We start from the raw sequence: 15,572 nt of genomic DNA on the forward strand, positions 1-15,572 counted from the left end.
TTTCTCCTTCAGTATCAGGAGGACCAGCTCTTAGGCTGGTGGGAGCCCTTCCCATCCTGCAGACCCTAGCCTCTGAGCAGAGCCCCTGCCTGCCCAGTGCCCCCCAGGGCCTTGCCAATACAGGCAGGACCCCCAAATTTTCCTTCTTGCTACTTCATGTGTGGTTCAGTACATAAAGGACTCCAAATGTAATCATTATATCAGTTCTGTTCCCAAAGAGCACAGAAACATGGGCACAGCCAGTGCCCCTGCGCAGAATCATAGTCTGTGTTGGAAGGGACCTTAAAGCTCATCGCATTCCAATCCCCTTGCCATGGACAGTGACACCTTCCACTAGACCAGGTTGCTCAAAGCATCACTTGATACTTCCGAGAAGCAGAGCATCATTTGCTCCCACCAGCCCTCACCCACCTGCAGAAGCTGCAGTTTCTCCTTCTGATTTTTCTGACATACCATAGAAAATACGTAAAAGTTGGTATTACAGGAAGAAAGGTCAGAGCAACCCCCACCCCCCCCAAACCTGAACCCAAACTCTTTAAGTATCAAAAGACAGAGCAATTTTGAAACTGCATTTCTAAATGAGAGCATTAACTAGACCCTGTCTTTCAAAGAGCAAGAGACAGAGGGGACTGATGCTACCACCCAGGCCAGCCCAGGGGACCACTTTCCCTCCCCGGCAATAGGAGCACCACAGGCTCTGGGATGGATGCTTGGCCAACCGCTCCTCTGATGCCTGTTTGTATACCCCAAACCCCCCAACCCAGCACTTCCCAGAGCCTCCCCTTGCAGCAAAACTGAGCTCTGCTCCAGCCATATGAAAACACCATTGACTTTCCCCTCCTTCTGCAGCTTGTTTTCTGTCCTCCCCTCAGCAGAGCGCCAGCACCAGCCCAGTCTCGTCACGTTCCCTTTGTTTACAGCCAGTTTCTCTTCCATGTCCCTCCCTTGGCACGGTGCTCCTCAACCTGCCGCTCGCTGTGCTCTCCACGCTGAGCTGGATGGGTCCCAGCCCCAGCACATCCCCGCGGCCGAGCCTCTCCCAGCAAACTGCAGGGAGGAGTTTCCTCAACTCGTTTGTTTAGGAATTAAGAAAATAAAAGCCAAGGCTGATCCGTGCGCCAGGAAGCAGCGCGGAACGGCCGCAAGCCCTGCCCAGGCACCCGGAGGTGCTCACTCACCCCATCCCCATACACTGACCCTAACACAGCCCCCAGACCCCCGCAGCACCGGCCTCAAAGCCCCGGCTACAGGCTTTATCGGGGGGGGGGGGCACTCTCCATCTTCGGGAGAAACCCCGAAGGACCGAGGGCAGGCGGGGGGAGACCGGGGCGGCTCCGGGTGCTCCGGATGCTGCGGAGGGGCGGGCGGCAGAGTCCGGGGCTGCTCGGTCGGTCCCCGCGCAACCTCTCCCGGAGCCAGACCCGGACCCGGGCCCGGATCCCGGACCCGCTCCCTCCACGCCGTCCCCAGTCCCCGATCCCCCGCCCCGGGCCCCGAGCGCCCTGCCCGGTCCCCGCCCCGAGGTGCCCGCACCCCCCGGCTCCGCCGCTCGAGCTCCCCCGTGCGCCCTGCCCCGGGAGGCGGCGGCGGCGGCGGCAGCTCCCGCACCCGGCACTGTCCGTGCCCGCGGCTCCCCGCACCGGCCATGCCGGGGCCGCGCCGGGATCGCCCGGCGGTGCTGCTGCTGCTCGGGGCGCTGCTGGCGGCCGATCTCTACTTCCACCTCTGGCCGCGGGCGCGGCGGGAGCTGAGTGCGGGAGCCCCGGGCTGCCCGTGCCGCCGCCGCCACCCAGAGCCCCCCGCCGCCGCCCCGCAGCCGCCGCCCCGCGCCCGCGCCGCCTCCGCGCTGCGCCGCCTCTTCGCACACCCGCTGTACCGCGCCGCCGCCCCGCCGGGCCCCGCGGAGCCGCTGCTGGGCGCCCGCGAAGCCCTGCGCTACTACCGGCGGAAGGCGGCTCGCTGGAACAGGTGCGTCCCGACGCGGCCGAGCCGCGACCCTGCGCGGGCACCCCCTCTGTGGGCACCCATCTCCTGGGTACCCCCTTCCCGGTCACCCCCTGTAATGAGCATCTTCTCGGTCATCCCGTGTATGGGCATCTCCTGGGCACCCCTTGCGTGGGCACCCTCTGTGCAGGCAGCTCCCAGGCATCCCTTTCCGGACACCCCCTGCACGGGCATCTCTTGGGCACTCCCTCATGAGTACTGCCTGGGCACCCCCTGCACAGGTACCCCCTGTATGGGCATCTCTGGGGCACCCTCTCTCCTTGCATCCCTTTCGGGTACCCCCTGCACAGATAGCCCCCGGGCACCCCCTTTCTGGGCAGCTCTCCCAGACACCCATCCTTAAGCACCCCCTGGGCTGGCCAAGGCTGTGCAGTGCTGGAGCATCTTACAGGACAGGTTGGACACAGGGGCTTGGAGCAACCTGCTCTAGTGGAAGGTGTCCCTGCCCGTGGCAGGCAGTTGGAGCTGGATGAGCTCTTCTAACCCAAACCAGTCTGGGATTCTATGATGATGATTCTCAGAGTGGAGCTGTGCCTCCCAAAGACATCAGGATTCAGGTGGCAAGATGGATGTTTCCCAAGCAAAAGCCCAGTGGGAAAGGGGGATTTGAACTGAAGAAGCTCATGGCATGTGCTTGATGGCTTCCTCAGCACTTCCAGAAGCCCTGAGCACCCAGTGCTGAGCACTTGCAGCAGCGCTGACATTACCTGCACACCAGCCTTGCCTGGGGAGCAGCCTGGCTGGTGAGAAGGCTGCATTCCCCAACTGTGCTGTCTAAACCTGCTGCTTATGACAAAGCTATGGCTGCACGCTGCCTTTTGCTCTGAGGTTTGGTTATGATGTGGTCAGGAGGAAAGCGGTGATGCCGTTTGCCCTTGATTGGCTTCACTTTGCACCTCTAGGGAGGAGAAGGGAGACAGAAGCATTGATTACCCCTCAGCCACTCTAAAATTAAACCTATGATGCTCATAAGTGGGTAAAGCCTTTGGAGAACACGCACAGGCCGAGGTGACACCCAACCTATTCTGCCATGGGCACTGCAAATCGAAGCTATAATGAGGCAGCATTTGCCAGGGCTGATGGGTGTCCTAAGACCATTAACTTGCTGTGGGCATGGAGGAATTTCTGCCCCACCAGAAGCACCGCAGAGCCCACATCCTTTCCGATGTGACTGAGCCATCCCTATAATTGCCAAGAGCGAAGGGCAGCATTCTCCGTGGGACTTGGAATACGTGCCTTTTTCCCAATCCATAGGTTTGCTGCTGTTGTTGAGGACTGAAGGTAGTGCTGCGGGAACAAAGTCCACACTGAGTCTCACCAAGGTGTGGCTGCATCCACGGCCCAATGGAAGAGGTGCAGAGCTGGTGTCCGGTCCGTCCTCTCCTCACCTTGGCTGGGTGATGGCACGTTTCTGCATCACTTACTTATAGGTCTGGCTGGTGGCAAAGCAGCTTTCAGAGTAGTGGGATGCTCCTGTGGAGTGGAACAAGCTATGGTTTAACCCTATACCTACAGCACAGTGTGCCTGTCTTCATTTCCATGGACAGACATCAGCTGGATGGGGACTCTCTGCCAACCCACTGAATGGACCCAGGGTATGGCCTATGGATACCCACAGCCAGGGCAGCATGGCAGCACTTGTCCTGCCTCCACAGTGCTCTCCATGTCCTGGCTGCTGCCCATCACCGTGCTTTTCCCAAGCACTTCAATTAGAACCAGGAATCACTGCAGGATGCAGAACCAGCTGGAGAGCCCGACGGGGATGCAGGAAGGAAACAGCAGAAAAACCATCCACACCTCTTCAGAACCAAAAAAAACACCCTTAGAAACTCCAGAGCTTATTTTTATCCTTGAAGGAGCCGCTTCAAAACCCCAAACCCTGTAACTGGCTTGGTACTGGAGGCGAGTGGACACCAGTGACCAGCATCACCCCATGCCGTGCCCCACATCGAGCTGACTGAGCAGAGCTAGGGCAACCCCGGGGCTATTTATAGCAGGGTAGAAATGAATCCGGGTTTTATATCGTGTCTTGTGCAGAGATCTGTTCCTACAGGGAAATATTCCAGGAATCCTTTAGGAAAGTGGGAGGCAGAGGGAGCTGTATTTTGGGTTTAAAGGCTGGGAAGGGGCTTGCTGGCCCTGCAGGTGCTGGGAGCTGCCTCCCCTTGCACAATCACTGCATGTTTTCCCCCTTCACTAATGTATTGCTCACTGCCTGCCCGGGGGGGCACAGCCTGTGTGGATGGGAGGCAGGAGAGCAAATATGGTAAAATATTTGGGCAGCTTCCCTAGGGAAAATCCTGAGTCATTCGTATAAATGACATTGTGGCTTTTGTGTCCCTGGCCATGGTGGGGGGGTAAGGTTGTGCCTCAACCAGGAGAGACCTGGAGCAGGCTGGAAGGTCAAGGCACATCCACCAGAGCTGATAGCATCCTTGTGCACAGCCTGCCAGCCAGACCAACAGAAAGTCTCAGCATGTCCCATGCCCTGTTCCCACCTTCGGGAGCTTCTGCCTCCTTTGCAGATAGCCCAAGAGAGGCAGGACAGAGAGATGTGCTCCAATGACCATTCCTCTGACCGCACACACATGGACTTTGCATTGCGGCTGACCTGGTCCACCTGAAAGGCAAACACGGAGGGAGAGGGAATGTGCTGCCCTGACCTATAGCTCTGCCACATCTCTCCACTTCCAAGCTTTCTCCCAGGATGCTACTGAAACGTGTCCATCACTCCCAGGTGTGTTCATCCATTGCTCATGGTTAGGCCGGACTAACCACACTGTTTAACTTGCTTGGATGGGAAAGGATGATGGAAAAGGAAAACCATCCAAAACCCATTGTTTTTCTGCTGGTCTGAGGAGGGAAGCCACAGCAACATCCATGAGCCCTTTACAGCCATCAGCTCCTTGGCCAGGCATTCCTTAGTGCATGGTCAGCACCCACTTGCTGCAGCCACTGCTCCAAGTTAGGCAGCCATCCCAGAGGACACCCTGCCAGCACTGCTCCCATGTCACACCATGCTTGAAAAGCTTCCCTCATCTCCCTTTTGCATAAAAAATTTGGAAACAATTAGGAAAATATAGGAAAAATAGGAAAAAATATGAACAATAGGAATAAAAAATGGAAAAATTAGGGGAAAAGGCAGGCATAGAAAAGTCTCTCTTCAATCTTTGTGCTCTGCTAAGGGTCCAGACTGGGTCTAGCAAGGCTCATGGCACCTCCCTCTCTCGGTCGCTCCATCCCAGCCTTGGTTAATGCCCCACTCGTTATCCAGCTCCTGTTTTCTCTCATGGATCTATCTTGGCACTCTCAGTACAAACTGAACTGTGTTTGCCCGTTATCAGGACCGGCTGCTCTGTACGTGGCTCGGCCGCTGTTAATGAGAAGCTAAAGCTCTGTCCTCTGCCGGCTGGAACAAGTGACCTTTCAACTGCAGCTTAGCAAAGTGTGGGTCCCTGCCATGGGGGTCTCAATGCTGGTCAAGTGGGGAGACACTTTGGGGTTATTATTGAACCTGGGAGGCCCCTTTGGCTCTACCTGCTGAGAAAGGGCAGGGTTCAACCTTCATTTTAAGAGATGATGGGCAGGACACTGCTGGATGGCCTCATCGCATCCCTGCTCACTGGACCGAGTGCTGTCAATCTGCTCACGGAGGCAGTTTGTGGCTCTTAGTGATTGTTTTCCTGTCAGTTCTGATGGGGAAAGGAGAGGACAATAGAGCCTCTTGTGTTCCTGCTTGATGCTGCTCTCCCAGGGCTTTGCAGAGGCAAGGAGGCAGCTCAATCTCAGTCAGTCACTCCCTGCCTCAGTTTCCCGTCAGGTAGCACCCAGAGCCCTTGTGCCCCCTCAGCAGCCTCTGGACTCACAGCAGTGAGGGGCTCCATCCTCATCCTCACCCTATAACCACTCTCTTACAGGAGACACAAGCTCTACAGGGAGGAACTCAACCTAACCTCTCCATCAGCCCCGCTGCCGCTGCGGCCAGAGGCCAGCTGGCTCCAGTTCCACCTGGGAATCAGCCGGGATGGGCTCTACCCGCGCTCCAGCCCCGCCGTCACCAGGCTGCTCCGGGACATGCAAGAGTTCACCACTATCAGTGCTGGTAAATGCCATGGGGACCGGATGGGAAGTGTTCAAGGCCGGGCTGGATAGGGCTTGGAGCAAGCTGCTGTAGTGGAAGGTGCTCCTGCCTGTGGCAGGGGTTGGAACTGGATGAGCCTTAAGGTCCCTTCCAACACAAACCAGGCTGGGGTTCTATGGGGCCACTGGGAACCGCATGGGGATGGGGCCCCACAGGTCATTTCTGCACCAAGCCCTCAACCCTGTGCCAGCATCCCTGCAGGTTTTGTGCTGTGCAGTTTTGCATCCTTACCTTGCAACATGAAAGCACATGATGCTGTGGAGCTTCACACAGCATCTTTTGGTGCCAGCCATGCCAGGGACCCGTTGCCTGGCTGCTCAGTCCCCACAGGCTGCCTCAGCCCCCCCAAAGGGGACTGCACCCCTCGCTGTGTGTCTCACCTCTCCTCCTGCCCTTGCAGACTACAGCCAGGATGAGAAAGCACTGCTGGGAGCCTGCGACTGCAGCCAGAGTGAGTGTGATCCTTCAGGTCCTGCCCTCCCCTCGCATGCCATCACTGCAGCTGATCCCAGTCCATATCCTCCACCCTAAATTAGCAAGGGAAATGTAAAGCCGAGCAATTCCAGACCCTTCTCCCTCCAGTTAAACCCCACTACCCCAGTGAGGATGGGATGTGGGTGCCAGGACACCACTGTGGCACTGGCTCTATCGGGGGAAGGAAAACGTCCCCAGGAGAACTTAACAAATGGGTGTTGGGAAAAGTGCTGGAGGGAAACCTCCTCTGTGGCACAGGGGAGGAGAAGAAGAGAGGAAAAACACCAGGAGGAGCAGAGGGAGGATGTGGAAGGAGCAATGGGATGCTCTCACCGGGGTGGGATGCTGATCGCGCCAGTGTGCAATCGGTGCTTCACCGTGGAGGCTTTCCAGGCACTAACACCCCGTTTCCTCCCCAAGTCGTGAAGCCCAGCGGCGTGCACCTGAAGCTAGTGCTCAGGTTCCAGGATTTTGGGAAGGCCATGTTCAAGCCCATGAGGTAAGGCACACAGCAGTGCCCCACTGAGCCCTCTGCCCTGTGTAGCATCCTCAGCAAGGCCAGCCCCACTGCATCTTCCCTCCCCTGCACTTCCTACCTCGACAGCTGAAAGGGTTTAACTATTACTGGCTGCTCCCAGCGTCCCAGCCACAGGTAGGGATAAACACACTGCCTGTTGATGCTGGAGATTACTCTATTAGCAGATACCAGACAGCAAAGGGCCTTGGGACGCTTGTTATCCTGTGAGCTTTGCCATTAGGGACTGCTCATTTCTCCCTCTTTCCCAGCTTTCACCTTGTTTGTCCTTGGATTCCCCAGAGTATTCCCAAGAAACAGCTATCAGTCCCGGTCACTTCACACAGGAGATTTCAATTGCTTCTGCTCTCATCTATAGTCCCTTGAGGCTCTTCACAGTTATCCCCCCTCACTTTGCTCTCTGTGCACAGCACCGGGGTGCTTTGCTCATCCAGAAAGCAGCCAGCTCCTCTCCCACTGGTTTCCATCCACCTCTGCCCAGTGCTGCTACGTGGGTCTAAACAGCCACAAATTGTTCTAAAGCCCCCAGACAGCCCTTCTGCCTCCGTCACCCACCAGCACTGAGACAGGGCACAAGCTGTGGCTGCCCCATCCCTGGCAGTGTTCGAGGCCAGGTTGGACACAGGGGCTTGGAGCAAGCTGCTCTAGTGGAAGGGGTCCCTGCCCGGGGCAGGGGCTGGTCTGGGTACCAGATGCGCTGTCCTTGAGCCACCCTGCTGTGCCCAGGCTCCCTGTGCTGGTCCCTACCCACCCTGTGCTTGGTTGGGTAAGGCCCTGGCTCTCTCCCAGGCAGAAACGTGAGGAAGAGACCCCCGAGGACTTCTTCTACTTCGTTGACTTCCAGCGGCACAATGCAGAGATCGCTGCCTTCCACCTGGACAGGTAAGGACCTGCCTCTGCCCATAGGGAGCTATGGCACGAGAAGAGCCGTGCCGAGCCCTGCAGAGCTGCTCAGCATCAGCCAAGCAACTGCTTTGCAGCACCCTTCTGGGAGCCGATGCGGGTGGCTCTGGCTCGCAGCTGAAGCCCAGCTTTGCCGTGGTCACTGCACTACAACAGGCTGGCAGGTGAAGCCCAGGTTGAGAAAAGGTCAGGTATTCAGCCACCCACTGCACATGCGTTGAAGTGCACAGGTGAGTTCTGGGCACAGCCTGGAAGCCCTCCCGGTGATGGAGCACAAGCTCCATCAGCAGTCAAAGCGTGTTTTGGATCGAGATAAACAGCAGTGATGCTGTTTGAAGCCCTCAGCTAATGAGTGATTAACCTGGCACCTCTTCCAGCACGCTTTGTGTCTAATATAATCCAAAATGCCCTTATTAGAAGAGGAGGGCGACAGCCCTCAATGGAATGAGTATTGAACATCAAGGGCAAGTGACCCCAGTGATGACGGTGGAGAGGGTCTCAGTTCCCACACCCAATCTATATGATAAGCAGGACTGTAAGTCCCGTAGCTCACACTCTGAGTACAGGAATGAAGAGAGCTGAGTTCCCTTCCCATCTCTGCCCTTACACCACCGTCAGCTTCCTTCTCTGCATCCCAGCTCCACCAGTAGAAAAAATGAGGCCGGGCTGCTTTCCTCAAGTGCTTTGTGGTTTTCAGAGCTGAAAGATGGCAGATGAAAGCAAAGGATTCTATTTTTCTCCTTTAAACATTGCTCAATAAGGAACAGGCTAAATCCTGTTTTGTGCCCAGTTCTCAGAAGCAGAGGGCATTACCCAAGGAGCAAAGCACAGCGTGAGCCAGTTCACCCCGTGGTACTGACTCAGCCATCAACAGCAGCTTTTGCCCCAGGCCCTGGGGTTTAAAGAACATTTAAGATGAATAAGCTGGGTATGAGAGGCTCTGAGTGGGGCGATGCCTCCTCACCTCCTGCTGTACCAGGGTCAATACATCTTCATGCCAAACCCATCATTGTAGAAGGGCCTGAAGGGCTGCTCTAGCTCCCGAAGGAACCCACTTGTGTGCAGGGGATGGGAGAAGCTGGTTAAGGGATAAAGACATGAATCCTGGAGAACATCCCGATTGTTCCAGGCAGCAGCTGTTAAAATACCAAAATCCAAACTCAGCTGCATTTTGGTCCAGAGGCTAAAATGATCCTGGCTACTTGTTAGAACGAATCTGGGAGGACAAAACAACACCCATGTGGGTGCAGCGATCAAAAGAGCTCTGGTTTACCGATGGAAAGGACAAGGACAGCATCTGCCATCCCACACGCTGTGCAGTGATGTCCCTTTCGAGCAGGATCCTGGATTTCCGGAGGGTGCCACCCACGGTTGGGAGGTTGATCAATGTCACCAAGGAGATCCTGGAGGTCACCAAGAACGAGATCCTGCAGAGCGTCTTCTTCGTCTCACCAGGTAGGTGAGCACTTGGCTGCCATGAGATGGGGTTAGGCATGGTTTGACAAGGGCCTGCAGGGACAGGACAAGGGGCATGGCTTTAACCTGAGAAGGGAGATTGAGATGAGCTCTTGGCCAGAAGCTCTTCCCTGTGAGGGTGCTGAGGCTCTGCACAGGGTGCCCCATCACTCAATGCGGAAGAGGTCAGTCCAGCTTCCTTGCAGGATCATAGCTCCTTTCCCTGTTCCTTCTCTTCTTCTCCCAGCCAGCAACGTGTGCTTCTTTGCCAAGTGCCCGTATATGTGTAAGACGGAGTATGCTGTGTGTGGGAACCCTCACCTCCTGGAAGGGTCCCTCTCTGCCTTCCTGCCGTCCCTCAACCTGGCACCACGGCTCTCCATCCCAAACCCATGGATCCGGTCCTACTCATTTGATGGAAAAGAGGAGTAAGTGGGTAAATGATGCTGCTTCCTGTATCTGCATTGAAGAGGGAGGGAGAATGAGCAGGGTATGGACACAAACAGAGAGACAGAAACTGTATGTCCAGGCAGAGAAAGGCCAAGGTTGAGACATTACCCTATAATTAGTCTAATAGCACTGGCTATTGACTGGGTTTGACTTCCAGTCTCCTGTGTGCACAAGGAGGGAGATTCAAGTCCCATCTCTGCATGGGAAACCAGTTTTGAGTTGCTGTTGGGACACAGCAGCAGCAAGCACTGAGTGCATCTCTCCCATCTGCTGCAGGTGGGAAGTGAATCCGCTCTACTGCAACACAGTGAGGGAGATCTACCCCTACAGCAATGGCAACCGGCTGCTTAACATCGTCGACATGGCCATATTTGACTTCCTAATAGGTAGGGTGAAGGGGGAAACAACCCTCTCTCCCACCCTTCCTTCCTTCCTCTTTCCCTTCCTTCCAGCAACACCTATTTATGCAGCTCTGAAAGGAAACATAGGATAGTTAATCACATGCAAGGGAATCTCTGTTCCTCTTTACCAGGGAACATGGACCGCCACCACTACGAGATGTTCACCAAGTTTGGGGACGATGGCTTCCTCCTGCATCTGGACAACGCCAGAGGGTGAGGCAGGGGCAGGACATGGGGCAGGGGAAGGTGCTGGGCAGGCGCTGCAGCTCCATGCTCTCTGCTCCATCCCCAGGTTCGGGCGGCATTCCCATGACGAAACCTCCATCCTGGCGCCGCTCTCCCAGTGTTGCATGTAAGTGCCAGCCCCATCCTCCTTCCCGGACTCATTGACGTTCCCTGTAATGGGCTGGTAGTGCTTAGTGCTGGAAGCCACCCAGGCCTGGCGCCATTCAGCAGCATGGGGAAGACCCCTGCTAATCCAGCCCAACACCTGCACATGGAAATCACTAATTCTCCCTCAGCGATCAAGCTTCTGTCTCAGAGTATTAATGTTGCACAATTATCCTTCCGGGATACTCTCCCATTGAAGGTAAAATGCCTTGCAAGTGTAAAAGCTTTCACTTGTAGACCAACAGACACTGTCCATTGGCTCAAACCCTCCCACAAGTGCCCACTAGCACCTCATGGCGATGCTGTCAGCCTCATTTGTCTGACATGAGCCTCAGCAAAAGCCTGCTAGAACCTTATTACAGTAAACCAGGTTTCTTCTTCCCATGGCATTAAGGGGCTCATACATTTTACTCTTTGGATCCTACCTTCCCATTCTATTAATTCACACAGATTTAACTTTCAGCTGATGATTTAAGAGACAGAAAAAGCTGCTCTAACCTCTGGTTTCTCTTTAGGAGATGCTAACCCATTTCCTTGCTCCATCTCAGCCTCAGGGTAACGTTAACTGCACTCTCCTCATACACTTCTATTACTGGATCTGGTTTTAACTGTTACTTGCACCCAGTGGGTCTTTTCATTTATAATTGTAGTGAATCCTTCTCTTCACCTCCTATATTGTGCAGTTTAGATTTACTCTGCCTCTTAATTTGGCCTGCATACAGTTGTATCCACAGGGCAGAACCTATTCTTCCACATCCATCTCCCACAAGCTCTTAATTCAGTTCTCCTCCTAAAAGGCAGTGGTAAGACCTGCAAGTCGCACCTTGTAATAAGCCAGCTACAGCCAAGAACAACGGAAAAGCAGCTCATAACCTCATTTCCCACAACAGCCAATCCATTTGGAGCGGGGGAACATCCAAAAACACTGGGAAAGGAAGTGGAAAGGTTTGAGTCAGCACAGAGGCTGCAGATTTCAGCCTGCCCTGACCAAATGAGCTGGTCAGGCCAGGTACACCTGAGCAGAGCCAAGAGGGACCGCTGAAGCCACTGGGATGCTGAACAAGAGGCCGCTCGCTTCCCTGTTAAACACATTTGTCTCATTCCAAGCTGAGCTCTTCTCCAAGTCTTGCTTCCAGCAGGTCCAATCTGGTATCTTTAGCTCCCCTTTCACAGCTCCCACACCAGCCCTGGTGCCACACACTGAGTGCTGCTGCTCTCCTCTACCAGCATGGCTCCGAGCACAGCGAATGGCACCAATATGGCCCTGCTGTAAGAGATGGTCCTTATCCTGCAAGGGTCAAAACCCTCAGCAACGCACAGATAGACCCAAACCAGCTTCTTCTTGGCTGATGAAGTCCCTGGAAGGCTGTGGGTCAGATCTCCCACAGTGGGGTACAACAGCAGGGTTACAGCTGCCCTGTGGCAGAGGTTTCCATCTCCCCTCCTCCCCCTGTCCTGCCTGCTCCTTGTGTAACCATTACATCATGAAATCAGCCATTCTCCACGGGGTCAGACCATCCCGTTCTCCACCTCTGAGTCCTGTTCCTGCTCGGAGCAGAGCAAACACAGCTGGTGTTTACCCACAGTGGCTCCTCGGTCAGCCTTTGCCTGGAAGGGGAGCGCACAGAGGCTGCGGTTCACATCTGCTCTGTGCAGAGCATCCTCTGGCTCCAGCTGTGGTTTAAAGCCTCACTGCATCCTTAGCAACAGGCATCACTGACCAAAGACCAAGGGCAAGCACCTCTAGAGCACTTCCAAGTGTAATCCAGAGACTGCTCAGCCAGGAATGGCAGCAGCAAGAAGCCTTTTCCCTGGTAGCACATCCTGTTATAGCTGCAGAGCACTGCTCCCAATTGATGCCCTGGGTAAATAACAGGCACACAAGGTAAATGCTGGAGCTGGTTAGTACATTTCTCATTACACCTTCTTCCATCTGAAAACTCTGGCTCAGCTAAACTGGAACAGCTCCACAAACACAGATGACTTTGTTTCCAGAATTTAAAAAGCAATAATTAAAACCACTCATTAGTTTCAGTCTTGGAGATGCTGAAGTCAAAACACTTTTGCTGAGGGTTAAATAAATGGTTTCAGAATGCTTTGTTTCATGCCCAGAAGTGTTCCAAGGTTATGGTTTCCCATCCCACTTTCTGTCAAGGGGAAATAATGTTTAAATCTCAGTGGTGCTGAAGGTGAAAAGGCACAGCTAAATCAGTGCCAGGAAATATCCCCTTTTCACTCAGTTTTGACAGGAGATTTGTTTCCTCCTTCATGTTTTACCTGCCCTCACCCCATAAATATCATCCCTGGGAACATGGCACCACCCTGCAGGGATGTAGGGAACTGGGTCAGCGCTGACTCGGAGTGAAAACACTCTTTACCCAGAGCTTCTATCATGATCCTCCCTCCGATGACAGGGAGCTGCAGAATGAACACTCCACAGGCTGGAAAAACAGGAAGAAGCAGAAGTCTCTGCACAAGTTTTCATTGCTTTTATAAAGGGAAAGCTTTTCATAGAATCATAGAATGGTTTGGGTTGGAAAGAACATTAAGATCATCCAGTTCCAAAGTTCTTTGTTAAGTACCTTCACCCACCTCTGCCCTCCCTCCTTCCTCTTCTCCCAAGGGGCACAGGAAGCTGGTTCTTGCTCGGATGCTGCATTAGGATCTTGCATTAAGATGTCTCATTTCTTCCAGAATCAAGAGGACGACGTTACTGCGGCTGCAGCTCCTGGCCGAGCCCGAGTACCGGCTCAGCGACGTGATGCGGGAATCCCTGCTGCAGGATCGCCTGGCTCCCGTCCTCACCGAGCCCCATCTCTTGGCTTTGGACCGACGGTTACAGCTCATCCTGAGAGCTGTGAGGAAATGCATAGACACCTACGGGGAAGCCAAGGTGGTGGCCAATGATACCACGCAGCCCGAGGCTCCTGCATCTGACAGAGTGAAGCTGACCACTTAAACAGCCTGGAACTCGTGCTCGGAGGCAGGGAAAACCCCTGCAAGGCAAGTGGGAAGCTTTAAGAGCTGGTGGTTTCAATCTACAAACCCTTGTGGAGACTGAGAGGGGAGAAACCCTTCAGAAGATGATCAGGAATCACACTGGGCTCCTGCGCTGGGTGCTCGACCAAAGCTGCTGTGCTTGGCCTGTGTGTTGGTAAGTTGTGGTCTGACTGCAGCAGATCTTCATGCCCTGTGCACCAGCTCTATGGTGGGAAAGCAGGGATGATCCGTTCTGGAGCTGCTCGTGCCCTTGGGAGGGTGGGGAACACACGGCCGTTGGTTTGCCCAACCTGCTTGGTTGCTGGTGAAGGACACAAATGAGAACCAAGGATGAGGCTTGAATAAAGATGCCAAGAACATTCTCCTCTTATTAAGTCTGTTGCATAATCAAGACTGTATTTAAGAGCAATCTTGCTTCACACAGGCAGTGCCTGTGAGACAAGGTAAGGTATCGATCCAGCATGCTCGGACTGAAGAACATCTGCACAGTTTTTACCATCAGGCCTCTCCATTGCCTCTTGTTCTCCTTAGGAGTGACCAACCCACTTCACCTCAATCTGTGCATGTCCCTCAAAAGCCCACCACCTCACAGGGCAGTAAAACCACCTCTACTTTTACCTGCCTCATGGGTGGAAGAGCCAGTTTGAGTTACGGGAGAACAGCAGGAATGTGCTGCCTTTGACCCCAAGAGAAATCACCAACCAACCAAAGGCAAACCCCAAACTGCTCAGAGACATACATCTGTAATCACAGTTCAAGAAGGCACCCACTTCTGCTGAAAACATTGTGCCAGACAAGGGGGTATTTACCTCAGGTCATCTTCTCACAGCTTTAGAATCACTTAAGCTGTCAGAATTCCCTGGAAAACAGCAATGTTGTCCTGCCCCCATCTCTCTGTGTTTTGAGGAGATGCAATAGAAACTGGAGACCAAAAAAGCATAGGGAGGGAGTGGTCAGATCTCTCAATTTGCAGTTTTCCCCTTGCCTCCCAATGACAAGGCTTAAGAATAACTTAATAGAGGCTTTCTAACAGCTTTTCCCTTTAACTGCCCAAGGAGGACTGCACTGAGCCTTTTGGCAGCCTTAGGAAAGCAGTTGAAATCTCTGTTAACAATTTATCATCCTTAAGGAGAAAAAAACCCAAACAAAAGCCACACCACAACCAGCTGCCAGCAGCTCATTCTAAACTCACCTGTGAGTCAAACAAAACCCATTACAGCACTGCAGAGCTTTCACAGGAACACCCTACAACCACAGTACAAGTGATGGGGCAGCAGTCGCTAATGGGTTCTCAGCAAGCACCTGCAGCATTCCTATAGGCTGGAATTCTGCCCAACCTAGAGGGAACTTGGTCACCCTGGCAGTAAGTGCCTGAATCACACAAGGAGGGAACAAAGCCCCTTTGGCCACAGCGATTGTTTTCACAGGGGACTGTATTGACAATTCAGCTCTACAGTAGCTCTACAATACACCCGTCTCCACACTGTAAAGCTACAGGAGAGCCTGCAGTTGTAATTAAATATGTTCCTACAGGGCCCTGCTCTATTCATTCCTATGTTTGAGGAAGCTCGGAGTATTTCTGCTTAGCAAAGAGATTCCTCCAGTATTCTCCCAACCAACCCTAAACCCCACACCACGCTCCTTCAGTCTCTGCTGACCTGTCATTCTGCAATATCCTTCCACCTCCAGCTTTCCCAAAGCAAGGTTTTAGGCAGTCTCAATCAGTCAAACAGAATTCTCAGCACCGGGGGGTATTCAGACCTTTTCATTCTTGCAGACAGAGAATAGGTGAGAATGAAAGGATTTAACTCACTCAGCA

General features: G+C 54.0%; 1 protein-coding gene across 1 annotated transcript; it reads left to right on the plus strand.

Annotated features, from left to right (window-relative positions):
* Positions 1-934: 934 nt before the first annotated feature.
* FAM20A (FAM20A golgi associated secretory pathway pseudokinase) lies at positions 935-14,123 on the plus strand. The gene is given in 13 exon segments (XM_061455250.1): positions 935-1,287; positions 1,289-1,443; positions 1,446-1,968; positions 5,922-6,106; positions 6,546-6,596; positions 7,040-7,118; positions 7,944-8,036; positions 9,397-9,512; positions 9,760-9,940; positions 10,239-10,348; positions 10,495-10,576; positions 10,656-10,715; positions 13,448-14,123. Coding segments are annotated over 13 exon segments (2,253 nt in total). The 3' UTR covers positions 13,713-14,123.
* Positions 14,124-15,572: the final 1,449 nt, after the last annotated feature.

Source organism: Pezoporus flaviventris, unplaced genomic scaffold, assembly GCF_033815535.1.
Source record: "Pezoporus flaviventris isolate CSIRO_AGI_PZ_B2104156 unplaced genomic scaffold, CSIRO_AGI_Pfla_v1 ptg000020l, whole genome shotgun sequence".
In the NCBI taxonomy this organism is placed as follows: Eukaryota; Metazoa; Chordata; class Aves; order Psittaciformes; family Psittacidae; genus Pezoporus; species Pezoporus flaviventris.